The sequence below is a fragment of the Nuphar pumila genome, chromosome 10, assembly GCF_984573655.1.
Source record: "Nuphar pumila chromosome 10, dmNupPumi1.hap1.1, whole genome shotgun sequence".
NCBI classification, from domain to species: domain Eukaryota; kingdom Viridiplantae; phylum Streptophyta; class Magnoliopsida; order Nymphaeales; family Nymphaeaceae; genus Nuphar; species Nuphar pumila.
The window spans coordinates 107,546,453-107,561,496 of NC_143258.1; the positions used below are offsets into that span (position 1 = coordinate 107,546,453).

The window sequence follows — 15,044 nt, forward strand, 5'->3', positions numbered from 1 at the left end:
ACTTATGGTACAATGACTGAAAGTTTGTATAAGAGGAAATGAAATCTAAGAGTGACGAAAGGTTTGGTGAAGAAATCTGCAATTTGATATTTTGAAGTAACATAAGGCAGACCAATAGTCCCATATAGATACTCCTCTCTGACGTAGTGACAATCTATTTCAATATATTTAGTGCGTTTATGAAACGTTCGGTTGTTGGCTATGTATATTGCACTCATGTTGTCACAGTACATACGTGATGCTTTTGTCACTTCAATTTTCATATCAGCCAGCAGTCTTCTGAGCCAAACTACCTTCATGGTTGTAGTTGTCATAGCTCGATATTCATCTTTTGTTGACCAAAGAAAGACCTGCTTCTTCTTACACCGGTTAAGAAAACACAAAAACCAATGGTTGAGTGTCTGTTATTCGAATCACCTCCCAGTCAGCATTAGCATAAGCAATTAAATCAAATAAAGATAAGCAGACAAGAAAAGGCCTCAAGAAAAAGAAAATTTAATGTAGCTAATAATACGCAAAACTGCTTCAAGTGAACAGAAGTGGGACTAGTTGTATGTACAGTGTGTGCTATATCAGGTCAAGTGATTAACAGATAGAAAAGTGCTCCAATAAGTTGTGTAAGGAGTGGGATCTTCAAGAGGTTCTTCATCATCAATTCGCATTTTGGTGTTAACAACCTCAGGAGTATCAACTCTCTTATCATTTGTAACTTAAGACCTGAAAACAATATTAAAAGCAAATTTAAATTGAGATAATAGATACCCTCTAGGAAAATAAGCCACTTCACTTCCTAAAAAGTATCTTAATAAACCCAGATCAGCCATTTCAAAATGATTTTTAAGAGGCCTTTTAATATTTTCAACTCCCTATTTGTCTCCTCCGGTAATGATTATGTCATCTACATAAAGAAGGTAAATAATAATACTTGCATCAGAAATCTTAACAAAGCAGTGTCAGTCAAATAAGATCGGAATCTAATATTGATTACAACATGACTAAATATGTCATACCAAGCTTTTGGTGTTTGTTTAAGACCATAAAAAGCTTTATTTAAACGAAGAGATTTACCCTTAGGAATACTTATAACAGGTGGTGCTTCCATGTAGACTTCTTCAACGAGGTTTTTATTAAGAAAGATATTTTTGACATCCATTTGAAATATAGGTCATTTTCTAATATAAACTAAGGCTACTAAAGTCCTAATTGTTGTCATCTTGGCAACTGGAGCAAAAGTTTTTTCATAATGTATGTCATACTTTTGAGAGTATCCATTGGCAACTAATTTGGCTTTATATCTTTCAAGAGTTTCATCACTTTTGGTTTTAACCTTGTATACCCACCTAGGTCCTATGGGTTTCTTTTCTTGTAGAATGCTTTGAATAATCCAAGTGTTAGTTTTTCTAAGGCTTTTGATTTTACTCTCATAGCTTCTATCCATTTAAAATGTTCTTTGGTTTGAGCATAGGTTGAAGGTTTTATGTATGAGTGTATTAATGCAATGAATGCCCTATAATTTGGAGAAAATGATTCGTAGGATAGAAATTTAGCTAGAGGTTTAGAACTTCAAAATGATTTTTTGGTTTGTGTTTCAAAATATTTTTCTAAAGCACATGGAAGATTGGGATGCTTACGCTTGGAGTATTGTAAATAATTGGTGTCCTTCTGGGTTTGCTCTTCATTAAATACATTGTCAAGGTGTTGTTCTGAATCTGTCATATCTTGACCATCATTTGGGTTACATTCATAATCACAACTATCATGCTTTTAAGTTAAATCTAATAGAAATGAATACTCAGTTACTTAGCATTTTCAAAATCAAAAATAACTTTTTTCCAAAAAGAACACATTTCTTGAAACATACAATTTTTTATTTTGAGGGTCAAAACATCTATAGCCTTTTTTATTATCTGCATAACCTAAAAAGGCATAAGAGATAGCACGGGAAGAAAGTTTATCATTTCTTTTAGTGAAGACAAAACATTTGTATCCAAAAACTCTTAATCTGGAGTAATCAAGAGATAATTTAACAAGTTTTTCAATTGGAGTTGTGTTTTTTAATGAGGAATATGGCATTCTGTTAATAAGATAGGTAGCAGTTAAGGCTACTTCAATCCAAAATTCTTTTGGTATTTGGTTTGCTATTAATAAGGTGTTAGTAGTTTCTACAATGTGTTTGTGTTCAGCCAAACCATTTTGTTGTGGTGTATGAGGACAAGATCTTTGGTGTGTGATGCCATATAAAATGAGATAATCTTTAAATTCTTTTGATAAAAATTCTCCACCTGAATCAGTACGAAAATGAAAATATCACTTTGAAATTTGTTTTTGACCATTTTGTGAAATGTTTGAAAGTGTAAGAAAAGTTCATATTTATGTTTAAGGAAGTAAATTCAAATATGCCTAGAAAAATCATCGACAAAAATCACATAATATGTGTATCCACCTTTTGATATGACCGGTGCAGGACCCCAAACATCTGAATGTATTAACTCAAGTGGCCTAGAATAAACAAAAAGTTGTCATGAAATGGTAATCTCTTTATTTTACCAAGAATACAATATTTACAAGTAAAATTTTCAGAATTACAAAATTTTCCTAAATTTGGAAAATGTTGAATTTTGGATATGTAAGGATGACCAAGTCTTTTGTGTCACAAATCCAAATCCAATTTCTGAACATTATAACAAAAAGTATCATTAGGTAATTCGAAAAAAATCATATAATAGAGACCTTCATCTCTATTGCCTTCCCAAACCAGCTTCCCTGACTGGGAGGTCTTGTACCCAACAACCATCAAAAGAGAATGAGATATTACATTCATGATCAAATATTTGATAAACAGATAAAAAATTTAAATTTAACTTGAGAATATATCTAACTTTTGGAATAAAAAATTTGTTGAAATTTTTAAAAAAATTGAAATTATGTATTCCTTTTATTTCAAGAGATGTACCATCGACCATGAAAACATTTATCACACTTGAGTTATTATGACATTCGGTCAAAATACCACTATTTGGGGTCATATGAAAAGAAGCATAAGAATCAAGAAGCCAAGGAAATTTACCAGAATCGGAGAAGGATGAAACTGCATCTCCAGTTGAGACTATAGTTGATGAAGATGTTCCTTTGAGAAGAGGTTGATATATTTTCATTAGTTGAGTCATAGATACAGGAACATCTCGATTTCTTGAATCTTTTGACTCTTGTGATGAGCTAACCGAAGCCACTTTCTTGTCATCCCTTCTTAATTTGGGGGCATTGAGAGCTATAATGTTTTGGTTCATGACAATGGTTGCAAATCACTTTCCTTTTGTCATATTGCCTTGTCTTCCAAAATGAGGTGGTCTATAGGTACGCATGAAATTCCCTTATTTAGATACGATAGAATGAAATCATCTTTATTTTTTGACGTATGCTTTTTAGACAATTCTCCTCCATAGTTAATTCCTCAATAATATCAATAATAGAAGAAACTTTTCCTCTACGTAGAAGAGTTTATTTGGTGGTTTCGAATTTTGGCTTCAAACCATTTACAAATTGGTAAAAGTGCTCTATATCAAGTTGCTTTTGGTAAAGCTCGATATCTTCGGGGTAATGTCATTTTGGCTCAAGAAGAGTCAATTCTTCTCGAAGTTTGGACAACTCGTTATAGTATTCTTTAACACTCATGCCGCCTTGGGTCGTAGTTCGTACCTTGTCTTACAAATTGGACACATGTACAATATATTTAAGGGAATTTGGACACATGTACAATATCTTTAAGGGAATACATATTGTTAAGGTAATCCCAAGCTTTATCGGCTTGCTCAAATTTGGCAAGACTTGCATTTTTTGATAGCTACAGCGTTAATTAGCCAAGACATGATCTTGGTAAGCCTCATTCTTTCCATTTTTTCTCATATGTGGCCAAGGCCTTAGTCTTCTCTCCTCCCGTGAGAGGTCCTTCTTTCTCATTTTCCATTTTAGTGAGGATTAGCTTTGGTTCTGGATCAGAACCATCTACTAACCCCACGACCCTTTTCCCCAAATGTGATGCTTCATAATTGAATCCCACATTATATAATTGGTATCATTTAATTTTTTGGACATAATGGTGACTTTATCATTGTCATTCATTCTTACAAGGGTGAAAAGGAGAGAAAAAAGAAGATGAGAGAAAGAGAGACCAAAAAAATAAATAAAATGAGAGAAAGAACAATAGCACAATCACGGTTTCAAAATCTTTGAGGGGTGTCAACGATCACACGAGCCAACGAAACACACTTTTCTCCAGCTATGCTGGCATAAAGACACTTGAATCATGATCGGAAAAAGAATCTTCTTCTTGCTTCAAAAGCACGGACAACGAGGCAGCAACTTTCAAAAAAACTCTAAGAGCTTCCAAGTTCTGATACCATGTAATGAAATATCAACCTTCAACGAGAACACAAATGTTGACAACAAGTGTCTATAAAAGACACATTAACCAAAACCCACAAAAGGGCACAAATAAGAAGGCACAAGAATAAAATGCATAATCTTTATTAACTTCAGATAAAATGCTTAAAAAAAATTAATTCAATTGGAGGGGGATAACCCTTACTTATACACATGAATGAGCTCTTGGAATAAAGCTAAGAGAAGCCCAAGAGAGTCGGAGCTAGTCCAACGGCTCTATTTCTAGATACTAAAAGGAGTCTAAACTAGTCAACAATATGTTGACTAGTGTAAGTCTAGTTCAAATGGAACTAGATACTAAAAGGAAAAATTAATAAATGGAAAAAATAAATAAAGAAAAAAATATTATATATATATATATATACTAAGTGTATATACATTGGTATGTACACATAATATATATCATATATAAATATATGTATATGTATATACTTTTTAACAGACGATTCCACAAGGATTGGGATAACACATTCGTCTTCCTCAAAGCAGTCTATGACCAAATCTTGATAGTGTCTTTTAGAACGCTGGCACTAAGAAAGCAACCAGAGACAGGGTCCATGCAAATGCATGTTTCCTAAACTTCATTCTCCATGTCAAACTCTCCATCATAATCACCGAGCAATGTTACCTTTGACTGCTTGCCAATCCCATCTAAAACTAAATAGATCTCATCAATTTGAGGGTGCAACTTATCTGCAGCAACGAACTCGTGTGTAAAAAAACCATTGACTTCAATAAAGCTGCATCCTGGAGCCTTTCTAAACCCACTAGTGTTCATCATCTTCCTTATTCTAGCAACATCATCCCATCTAAATGCCGCAGCATAAATGCTAGCCATGATTGAATAGATCCCACTATCTTTTGGATACTTCAAGGTTCTGCTGGTTGTGTTACAGCCATATGAACCACAGCCAAGAAACAGCAACTATGTCCAATACTGCCACCCTGAGCCACAGTGAGCCTGAAGGTGCCACAATGCGTGTTATGAGGTAGAAATCTTTTGCATTTAAGTTCAACCAAGCCAAACTAAGAACATTATTAAAGAGAGGCAAGACCTACATATATGGAAAGAAGACATCTTTACCCGAAGGCACATCAAACATCAACTTGTCATATGCAGTCCCTTTCATTTCATATTGAGCTGAGCAAAGATGTTTGTAATTAGAATATTCTTCTACTTGCACCACTCTGCAAAGGAGGAATGGCCAACATTGAACTTGGGCTAGACTGGCACTCCCACAATTGGCCACTCTATTGGAGTTGACAGTACCTCATTTTGTATCTTGCTTTTCCTTTAATTGTTTTTGTTGGGACTTCTCATCATCACATTTAACCATCCTCTTACACATTAAGGAATTTGCTTTTCCATAAAAGGGTGCTTATTTATGCCCTTTCCTATGAAAAAAGCCCACTTTCATAGGAAAGAGAACCTCTGGCCTAGAAGGGGTGAAACAAGCATCTCCATTACAAAAAAAATGTGGTGGGGCCCACATAGTAAATGCAAAAAAATCATGTTTCCTATCAAAAGGGGTTCACACTCCCCTCATTGGGAAGCACTTTCGCTCCTAGGCATCCATTTTAAGGGAAAGTGACTTCCCTTGGGTGGAGGTGTAACATACGCCCCCTTAGTTACCTCCCGAAAATTAGAGAGGGAACTAAATCTTAATCAAGCCACAGTGACATGGCATAGCATGTTCTTATAGGAGCTTTTTAGATCCTATGGCATGGAAGGCAAAAGGACTTCACTGAAAGATCTCTTCAGAGGACACAAATACATCTTGCACACGGGTGCGGTGCACGTACCCATGTGTGTGCATGTTGCTAATGCAATCAGCCTATAGTACACTCGTATGTTCAGCTCTCCTGGTTTACCTTGACAAAGCTCAAAACAGCTAAGGGCATGCATTGCTTTGGATAGTACCGCCAACGACATTTTGCAAAATCAACTCCATAATCTTGGAAAACTACTAAACAATGCAAGGATGCTTTACGCTAATACAAATATAACTTTACCAGACTGGTATTCTCTATCTTGGATATGTCTTGTGACCCATCACTTAATACTATGAGTTCAATAGGTTCCAATTTAGTTAAAATCATCCTACCCTAACATACAGAGGTTTTTGGACCTTGGCGAGCCACAGACCTGGTGTGGACACTACTGTTCACTAAAACACACAACTAAAATCTTTGATGAGACAGGATCAAAAGCATTACACGAATTATCTTATAACAAGAATGTCCAGCATCCAAAATATATAGCAAAGTTGTGTTACATATTTATTTCATATATAGTAGCATTTATCACACCAATTTATCCTGTTTATTTGCATATTTTCACTTATATATTAACACAATAAGCTGTATGAATTCTTATATATAACCAAAATAATCCTAACCATTAACCATAGTATCTGTGTCAGCTATATCTCAACAAAGCAACATCTGACGATTTCAATCAGGGTGGAATGTGGGCGCCTAAAGAAAAAGAAAAATATTAGAAGTTTTTGAAAAGATGGAGGGGAAAAAGGTCATGGAAAGCACCCTAGATTTGACTAATAAACCATGCATCCGAGCTTGCAAGTTATCATACTAAGTATTGCATTACAACTAGAAATTTGACAACAAACAGAAACATCTCATTCCTTTCTTCTCTTCATCCTTCTCCCTTTTTTCTTTTTTCTTCCTTTATTTCTTTCCTTCCACCTTTCTGTCCTTTCCTTCTCCCTTCTCCCTTCGTATCCTTTTTTTATTTTTTCCCTTCCTTCCATCTTTCCTTCCTTTCTTCCCCAAGTTCTCACCAGCCCTCATCCTCGAGAACTAAGCAGCCCAAACCTAATCAACCTCTCTTAGTTTTAATCCCTTTCAAAAACAAGGAGAGACATGCCTCTAATATTATCAAAAATCTCCAAAATACCTCTATCGTGAACTCATCAAGAAGTTGGAGTTCAAGATCGTTTTAGATCTCCCACATATTTCAGCGTTTGTAGATAATTTGAGTATATGTTCTGCACATAAATAGATTCATCGTATTTTGAAAAACTTTATAAAAACGGTTTCCCTGGTTCATCCAACCAGGAAATTCCTAAGATCTCAAGTTTCTGGAAAATCAACCATTTATTTGGGTATTGAAAAAAAATCAAAATGGGCCTCATTTTTTGTGTGATTTTATTTTTAGACATTATCATGATCTTTATCTATATGTTGGGTCCATAAAAAGAGATTAAAAACTTGAAACTGAGATTCAACAAAGGTTGTATTTTTGTGTTTCTTAATATATTTTTTGCTCTCATTTGACCAATATCTTGAATATATTATGATATTATTACTATCCCGAACCGAGCTTTCGGAATGGGGCATGTGCAATGTGGAGCTCTACAGAGGGAAAAATGCATAGAGTGTACGAACGTGCAATATGTGTTGGGCTGATTGGTGACAAGCAGTGGTAGCATGGCATGCAATAAGCAAACGGTATTGTCATTGATGTGATGGTATGTAGCGGCACAGATGTAGAGCATTGCTTTATTAAGCAGTATGCCAGCGGATCAGAGGAGGTTGCCAGCGGATCTCATGCGTAGCATTGGTCACACGGGGGTGCATGTGGGTTAAGACTAATTCTCTCAAGGATCACATTAGGTGGTTCCAACCGAGAAAGGTGACTCGGGGCTAGGCGAGTGAATTCCCAGGCATCGGTGAGCAATATGGGTAGTGTTGCTTGTTATGACGCATCAGCTATCAACTGACCGAAAGGCTAGGTAGTCTTTGAAATAATCTTCTTTCGTCTGTTACAAACCTGCAAGGCCTTCTCGAGTAACACTCTCAGGAGGTTGTGTTGCAGCCTTAGAGGTGCAGCGTTACTGTTTGGATTGGTTGTTGGTTCGGTGGGTGTGAGCGCCACCCTTTCCTTTGAACTTGGACTACGACCCATTTGGTTATTCATCGAAGCATGATGGCGATGTGCGAAACCAGCAGCTTGGGCCAAGTAGATATACATAAGAGATGAGTTTCATCAGCTTCCGCTTACGCAGTTGTGCACAGGGCCAATGAAATTATTCAGTACACGGAAATGAGTTTGTGCGAGGCCTTTGGCCGTTAGGCTGGCCAGACCTAGCAATCTGGCGCCGCACGGGCTCGCAATAAATTTTATGCTTGTGACAATTACAATATTATATTCAAATTATCAGTGTATGCAACAATGCCTGAACTTGCCTTCTTTGCATGTTTAAAGTTGAAAATCCATAAGACACTTATTGGTTTGTAGGAATTAAATCATGCATTATGGGAGCACCAATCAGATATGGGACTATCAATCAATGATTCAAAGAACAAGAGGAAGAATCTGGTTGCTAAGCATCTAATACACTAATGCACAACTCTTTCACCCTTGTTAGCCATCAATCACAATTCAGGGATTTATTAGAAGGTGAAAGTGAGTTTGTTGATGTTGCCCAAACTCTGGAAGAGACTTTAGTTCTCAATATCTACTTCACTTGGATTTTATTCTTTGAGGTTGTCATATACTTCTGCTAATTTCTTCCATGACGCCCCACATGAAATCTTCACTTTAAGAGGTCAAACCTCATGAACACTCGCAGGAGAGGCTCATACAAGTTAATAGGTGAGATAACACCACATGTAACATTTCAAAGACCAACAAGTGAAAAGTATAATAAGTTCATACCAAAGTTGCTCAGAGTGGATTCAATTACTCCTACTAAATTAACCGTAATCAATGCTTCATCAAGTTTTTTTTATATTTACACAAAGAAACTGCCCCAGGATCAAAGACCTAGACGCAGTGGCTTTGCTACGATTATTGTTTTGACAGTGTAAAACTCCATGGGCTTACCCTTTGCCCCCAAAGAGTCGCCATTCTTCGTCTTGTGCAAGGGGCGACCGCCCATGGGATTTGAACCTACACTGCCTGCCTAGTGGCCTAGGCCCCATCCCACTAAGCCAAACCCCTTTAGGGCCATTGCTTCATCAAGTTGGTTTTCAATGCTAGAAATCTTACTTCCTTATGTCAATTATTTTCCAGGTACAAAAGATTTGGACAACAAACTTTGCTCCAGTGCCATAGAATAAAATCTCCAAAAAATAAATGACTTTAAAGATACAACAAAGAATCCTAGCACAACTACAAACTAATGATTACATCCTAGTATTTGAGGAAGCCTCTCATGCCTAGACGCAGAACAATTAGGACTCAGAATTAGTGGAGAGGAAATGAGAACTGATGGGTTCCAATTTGTTTATGAATGTAGTGCATGCGTGTGTGTGTCATCGAAGGTCGCAAAGAGAGTTCAGATGTGGACAGCAAAATATTTATGATCAGCTGATAAAGTTACTATTTACAAATGTGTTAACATGAATCCTTCGTGCCTATTAAGATCTCAAAGAAAATGAGAAAAAGATAATAAGAACTTTCCAACCGTTCCTATGGAAAGGTAGTAGGAACCTGGAAGTGGCTACTTGAACTCTTAGAAGTCGGTCATGTCATTATGACCTATGTCACATGGGTGCGGGTGCGGGTGCGGGTGCGCAGAACTTTCAAAAAACTTGGGTACAGGGGTGCGGCAAAAATATAAATATATATATATATATATAAAGTCCAAAAGTTGGACATAAATGACCCTGGGTGCGTTGACTGCACACAGGGACAGGTTGACCGCATCGGGTGCGACGCGGGTGCGGCACCTAGTTGGAGAGTCCCTGTGACATAGATTATGACCAAACAGACTCTTTCCCTGTTTGACTTACCGAGAAGATCAGCTTAATGAACAAAACTCTTCAGCAGCAGCCCTTTTTTTCTCATCTATGGGTTTGTTTTCTTAGGCATAAGTATGCATAAAAGGATGGCCATCAAAATGAGAAGTCTCAGGTAAATGAGTTGGTGTCAGGTAACATTTTATCTTTTTGGAAGGACCTAGAGTGGTTATGATACTTTGGCTATCAAGCTCCCAGTGCTTTCCAGATGAGCTAGACAGGACAGCTCAACTGAGGAATGTTAGCCAGTGGAGGGAGGTTAGTGTGTTGTCTTCAGAAGAAACTTCATGAACAGCAAATTTACGAATTGGATTGAGTTTATGAACGGAAATTCCAGATGCAAACTAAGAAAATGAACCAGCTGATCTGGAGAAGCAATCTGTCCAGATCCTTTTTCAGTCAGATATTTTTATAGAACCGAGTTCTGCCCTGTTCCACAAAAGACCATCTCCTCGGCTGGTATCTCTCAATCAGATAAACTCACATGAGCTTGAAGTGGGAAGGCTTTAACCTTGCCAACCAAAGCTCAGTGCTATAACACAAGGAATCAACACCCCACTTAACCTATCCAAAAAAAAAAAAACTTTTATTGTGTTTTATTCAAGATCGCCAGGCCAGATCTACTAGATTAGTGAGGCATAGCACCATTCAAAGGGATTCTCGACTTGGCTCTTGATTTGGAGGCAGGAGATGGCATTTGAGTTGACAGCAGTAGTTACCCGGATTGAGAGGAATGAAGGGCACTCAAAAATAGTTTCTCAAGCAACCTAATTATTGATTTAAAGACCCAGCCTGACATTCTAGCCTGTATGAAGGACAAGGGTTAGGACTAATATTTCATGGATAGGATATCAGAGCTTTTCCCAATCCTAACTAATCTCCACTATTGGTGACTTATTGCCACTTTGTACCCTTTTAACTTTTTATAATAATTACTTTTTTATTTGAAAGAGAGAAGATACCATGTAACATTACCTGAGAAATGACATGGAAGAACTCGGTCTTCAACAGGTATATAATGTTTGCTAAGTATCCAGATAGGGGCTCAAGAAAGTAAGACAGTTTTTGGACACAGAAAAAGATAAAATTAAGACAAAAAACATGATCTGAACCTCTATGACTAAACTCAAAAATAGTACATGATGAACACATGGTATAACCAACAACTAGAACTGCTTTCACTATATAAAAGGAACTTTGAGAAGAAGAGGTACAAGATTTTATTGCCACTCAATATAGCATATCAAAAATGTATTTAAGTACAAATACAGCATACCTAATCACCTGAACTTGGGCCTTTATTACAAGTGTGTCAGTAGAAATGAAGCCATCATACACTTTTGATAACTCCATGAACTTTTTCCAGCCCCAATCATGTTCTTTCTTCCAAAACCGATGCAAAGTATCTGCATAAGTTCCCTTCATATGTCAGCAAAAAAGGGGTTGAGAAAACTGCAAAGCAGGCACAAGTTTCAGGTATAGATTTTAAATTTAGTGAGGAATTATTCTTGCACACCAGAATACTTTGACTTCTTTGGATCTTTATTCGCAACAGCTATCGTAAACTGTGCAAAGTGACTCCATCCTGCAACACAAAAAAAATATGATAATAAAAAATAAAGGAATGCATGATCCCTCTATTAATGCAGGATAAAGAATATGCAATAATGTCATGTCAATCATCAAATCCCTCACCTGGAAGAAGTTTGTCATGATTAGCAACACAGAGGAATAAAGAAAGATGGTTACACACATCACAACCTTGGGGGTAAACTAAGATATACCTGCAAATGTATTTCACATGATATTGGAGCCCACATGTTGGCATTTTTTTGAAAAAACAAAGGATAATAAAACTAGTAGCATACAACAAATGGACCTAAAAAGACAGCAACAGCAAAAAATAACAAATAAGTCACATGAAACTAGATGTACAAGAGTCCTTACCATTTATAACCACCAACCTCAAATGCATTACTACGGAGCTCTCTTTTGTTTATTTGTGAAAAATTTTCAATCTTCCAAGTAAACTTCCCATATAACTCAGATGGCTTTGATCCTAAACACACATTAAAATCAACCTCCAATCACATGAATAATTTATATTGTAAGGGTCAGCATGAATAAAAACTTAACAGCGGCAAGCTAATAGATAATCAAAGATTCTTAAAGGCAACAAAGCTTAAGCAAATCTGGTGTATGCAAACCCTCCAGACTGCACTTAGATTATCACTGTTGCAAAAGAAAACTAAAATGGAAATAATGGATAAAAAGATTAACTAATTGTGAAAATAACCTAAATGGACAGAAATAAACACCCCTGATACAAAGAACATCATCTCTGAAGTTAATTTCACAATTATTTGTCAGGGGTCCAGATTGTGTAAAGCACCATGATAAAAACTACACACTCTATGTTCTTGAATTCTTTCACTGGGTTGATGTGAAACTCTACTCCTTTCTAGTCTCACTTTCTCTCGCTATCTTTTATTCTCATGTTGTCATTTCGAAACCATGTTATGTTGTACAGGTTTTTATTTTTGTTTCTACATGCACCATAGCTTGGAAGAACTCAACACTTGAATATCTATTATAAAAAATAGAAACCTCCAGAAGCAGCGATTCTCATAAAACTATATCATCCTCCACCATACCAAATACCTCCAATTAAACTAGTCTATGATAGATGCTACACCAATAAATCAAGCCTATCATGAGCATTTAACATGAACCCGTAGCAAGAGGTGATAAAAGGAGTCAACAACGGCAAAGTTCCCAGTGCCAAAAAGGTCGCAAGAAAGCACTAAACATATAACAGAGAAAACTTCCACGGGACAACAAGAAAGCACGAATAACAGTGGCCAAGGAAGAAATCTCACGACATCATATACCATAACATACTATAGAAAAACAAACAGATGGTGGGTGATTAAAAATTTATAATGATTGGGTATCAGCAATATTAGTAGAACCGTCCACGCAAAACATGGGCTGCCTGGGTAGGCTCCAAACACATGCTAGCAGCCTAGCTATCATATTTAGATTACAAAACACCTCCACTGCAATATACAAATGGGAGACAAACGCAGGCCAAGAGTACCAAGAAGGAATCAAAATAAATGAACATGAATCTCATTTATATCCTTAACAAAATCAAGTCTAACATGTGGCATCCAACTACAAATCTTTATTAAACTCATTTACTTCAACATCTACCTCACAATTTTCTTCACATGGAGGAAAAACGTCAAATTTGCAACCAAAATAAGAAACATCTAACAGTACCATTTTTTCCAAAAAAAAAAAACTTGTTGACAGTGTGTTTTGAAACCTCTAAAACCGTCATGGATCCTAAATATCCCGACGAGCAACAAAGGCAAGACGCTGTAATCAACACGACCGTAAAGCATGGGTTTTTATCGGAAGAGTGATTAATTCGACTAGAACGCAAAACAACGATCTTAATTACAGGAAGTGAGGAAGATACTACGGGTTAGAGAAGGAAGAACGGAACGGGACACACACAAAAAAAAATAGAAGGATCATAGGATGCAGAAAAACTGAACGTACCGCAATCATCATCGTCATCGGAATCCCAATACGGCGGAGATGTAGATGGGGTCCCATTCTCGACTTGCTCACACGATCTCCATTCCGAGAAGGAATCACCCGACGGGCATCTCTGGCCGCTCGAGATCATATCCGAAGATCTTCCCGTCCCATTATCATCGCTAACAGACCCAGCCATTGCTCACTACCCCAAAATCCCCCTTCCTTCACCTCCAAAACGCAAAACCAACATCAAAATCCCGATTTTTGAACGACCCGATTGCAGAAACGTCGAAATCAAACCCACCTGGAAAAATCCAGACCTCCCCATCAATGAATTAACGCGACCCACAAAATCAAACCACAGAAAACCCAAAGTTTGACCCTACAAAAACAGAAAAAGGAAAAAGAAAAGCGTGAAAGAGGCAGATGGGGATAGCATACCTCTAATAGAAGACACAATAACGCGCCTCGCCGCTAGATTTTGCCTTCTCTAGAAGGTTGCAAGAGAGAAACGGAAGGGTGGGAGAGCAAAGGAATACAGATGTGGAGAACGAGGGCTTCGTTCTCTCCCCCCTCTTTCTCTTTCTCTTTCTCTCTCTCTCCCCCCTACCCTCTTTCTCTTTCTCTCCTCTCTCTCTTTCTCTCTTGTGCATATGTGCACATCTAAACTAAGCTCATTGTGTGTATGGCGTAGTCTCAAGCATTGCCATAATATCATAAATTTTTTATAATAATACTATGTTTAACTGTGTTTTAAGAGTAAATATTTTGATAAAAACATAGTAAATGCAATAGCGAGTGTTTATTGTATGCTTTAATAATAGACATAGTTTATCATATCCATATTAGCAAAACTTTAGGAGGAAATGTTTTATATTTGATTAAATGTCGGTTAGTATGAACATGAGTGTTTAGCATGATTTAGGGGCAAAAAATGGTTTGACTTTTCATGTTAGATATGTGTAATGTAAGGCGGCATTCAATGGGTCCCACTTTGAAGATATTAAGAAGGTACTTAATTCCAAGTTAGGGTTTCTTTGTAACTTTTAAGGGCACCGGGTCTAGGTCAGATCCGAAATGACCTTCAGGTGTTAAACTTTTTGTATGCGTTAGATAAGTTTAGTTTTAGCTGGAGAAGATAAGTTTTCCCATTATAGTTTGAATGTGGAGAAGGCCCAACAGAATAATGAGGCTTTTGATGCAATTGGACTGGATATAGTTTGGTCATGGTTGGTCCGAAAATGAATCCAAATTTTTGAGCAATAGGTTCATATACTCGTATACCT

General features: G+C 36.9%; 1 protein-coding gene across 7 annotated transcripts in view; it reads right to left on the reverse strand.

The window, feature by feature from the left end:
• The window catches only part of LOC149827827 (TNF receptor-associated factor homolog 1b-like), a 31,128-nt gene extending 16,740 nt beyond the window's left edge, over positions 1–14,388 (reverse strand). For 2 of the 7 annotated variants that reach the window (XM_090019672.1, XM_090019668.1), the window contains exons 1-6: positions 14,200–14,386; positions 13,777–14,062; positions 12,154–12,265; positions 11,902–11,990; positions 11,723–11,791; positions 11,483–11,612 (exon numbers count right to left, since the gene is read on the reverse strand). In XM_090019672.1, coding sequence (XP_089875798.1) covers positions 11,483–11,612; positions 11,723–11,791; positions 11,902–11,990; positions 12,154–12,265; positions 13,777–13,954 — 578 coding nt within the window. In that variant the 5' untranslated portion in view covers positions 13,955–14,062; positions 14,200–14,386. Of the gene's footprint in view, positions 1–11,482; positions 11,613–11,722; positions 11,792–11,901; positions 11,991–12,153; positions 12,266–13,776; positions 14,063–14,199 lie in introns of all 7 variants that reach the window. The other 5 variants (XM_090019673.1, XM_090019674.1, XM_090019670.1 and 2 more) reach the window with 4 other exon arrangements.
• Positions 14,389–15,044: the final 656 nt, after the last annotated feature.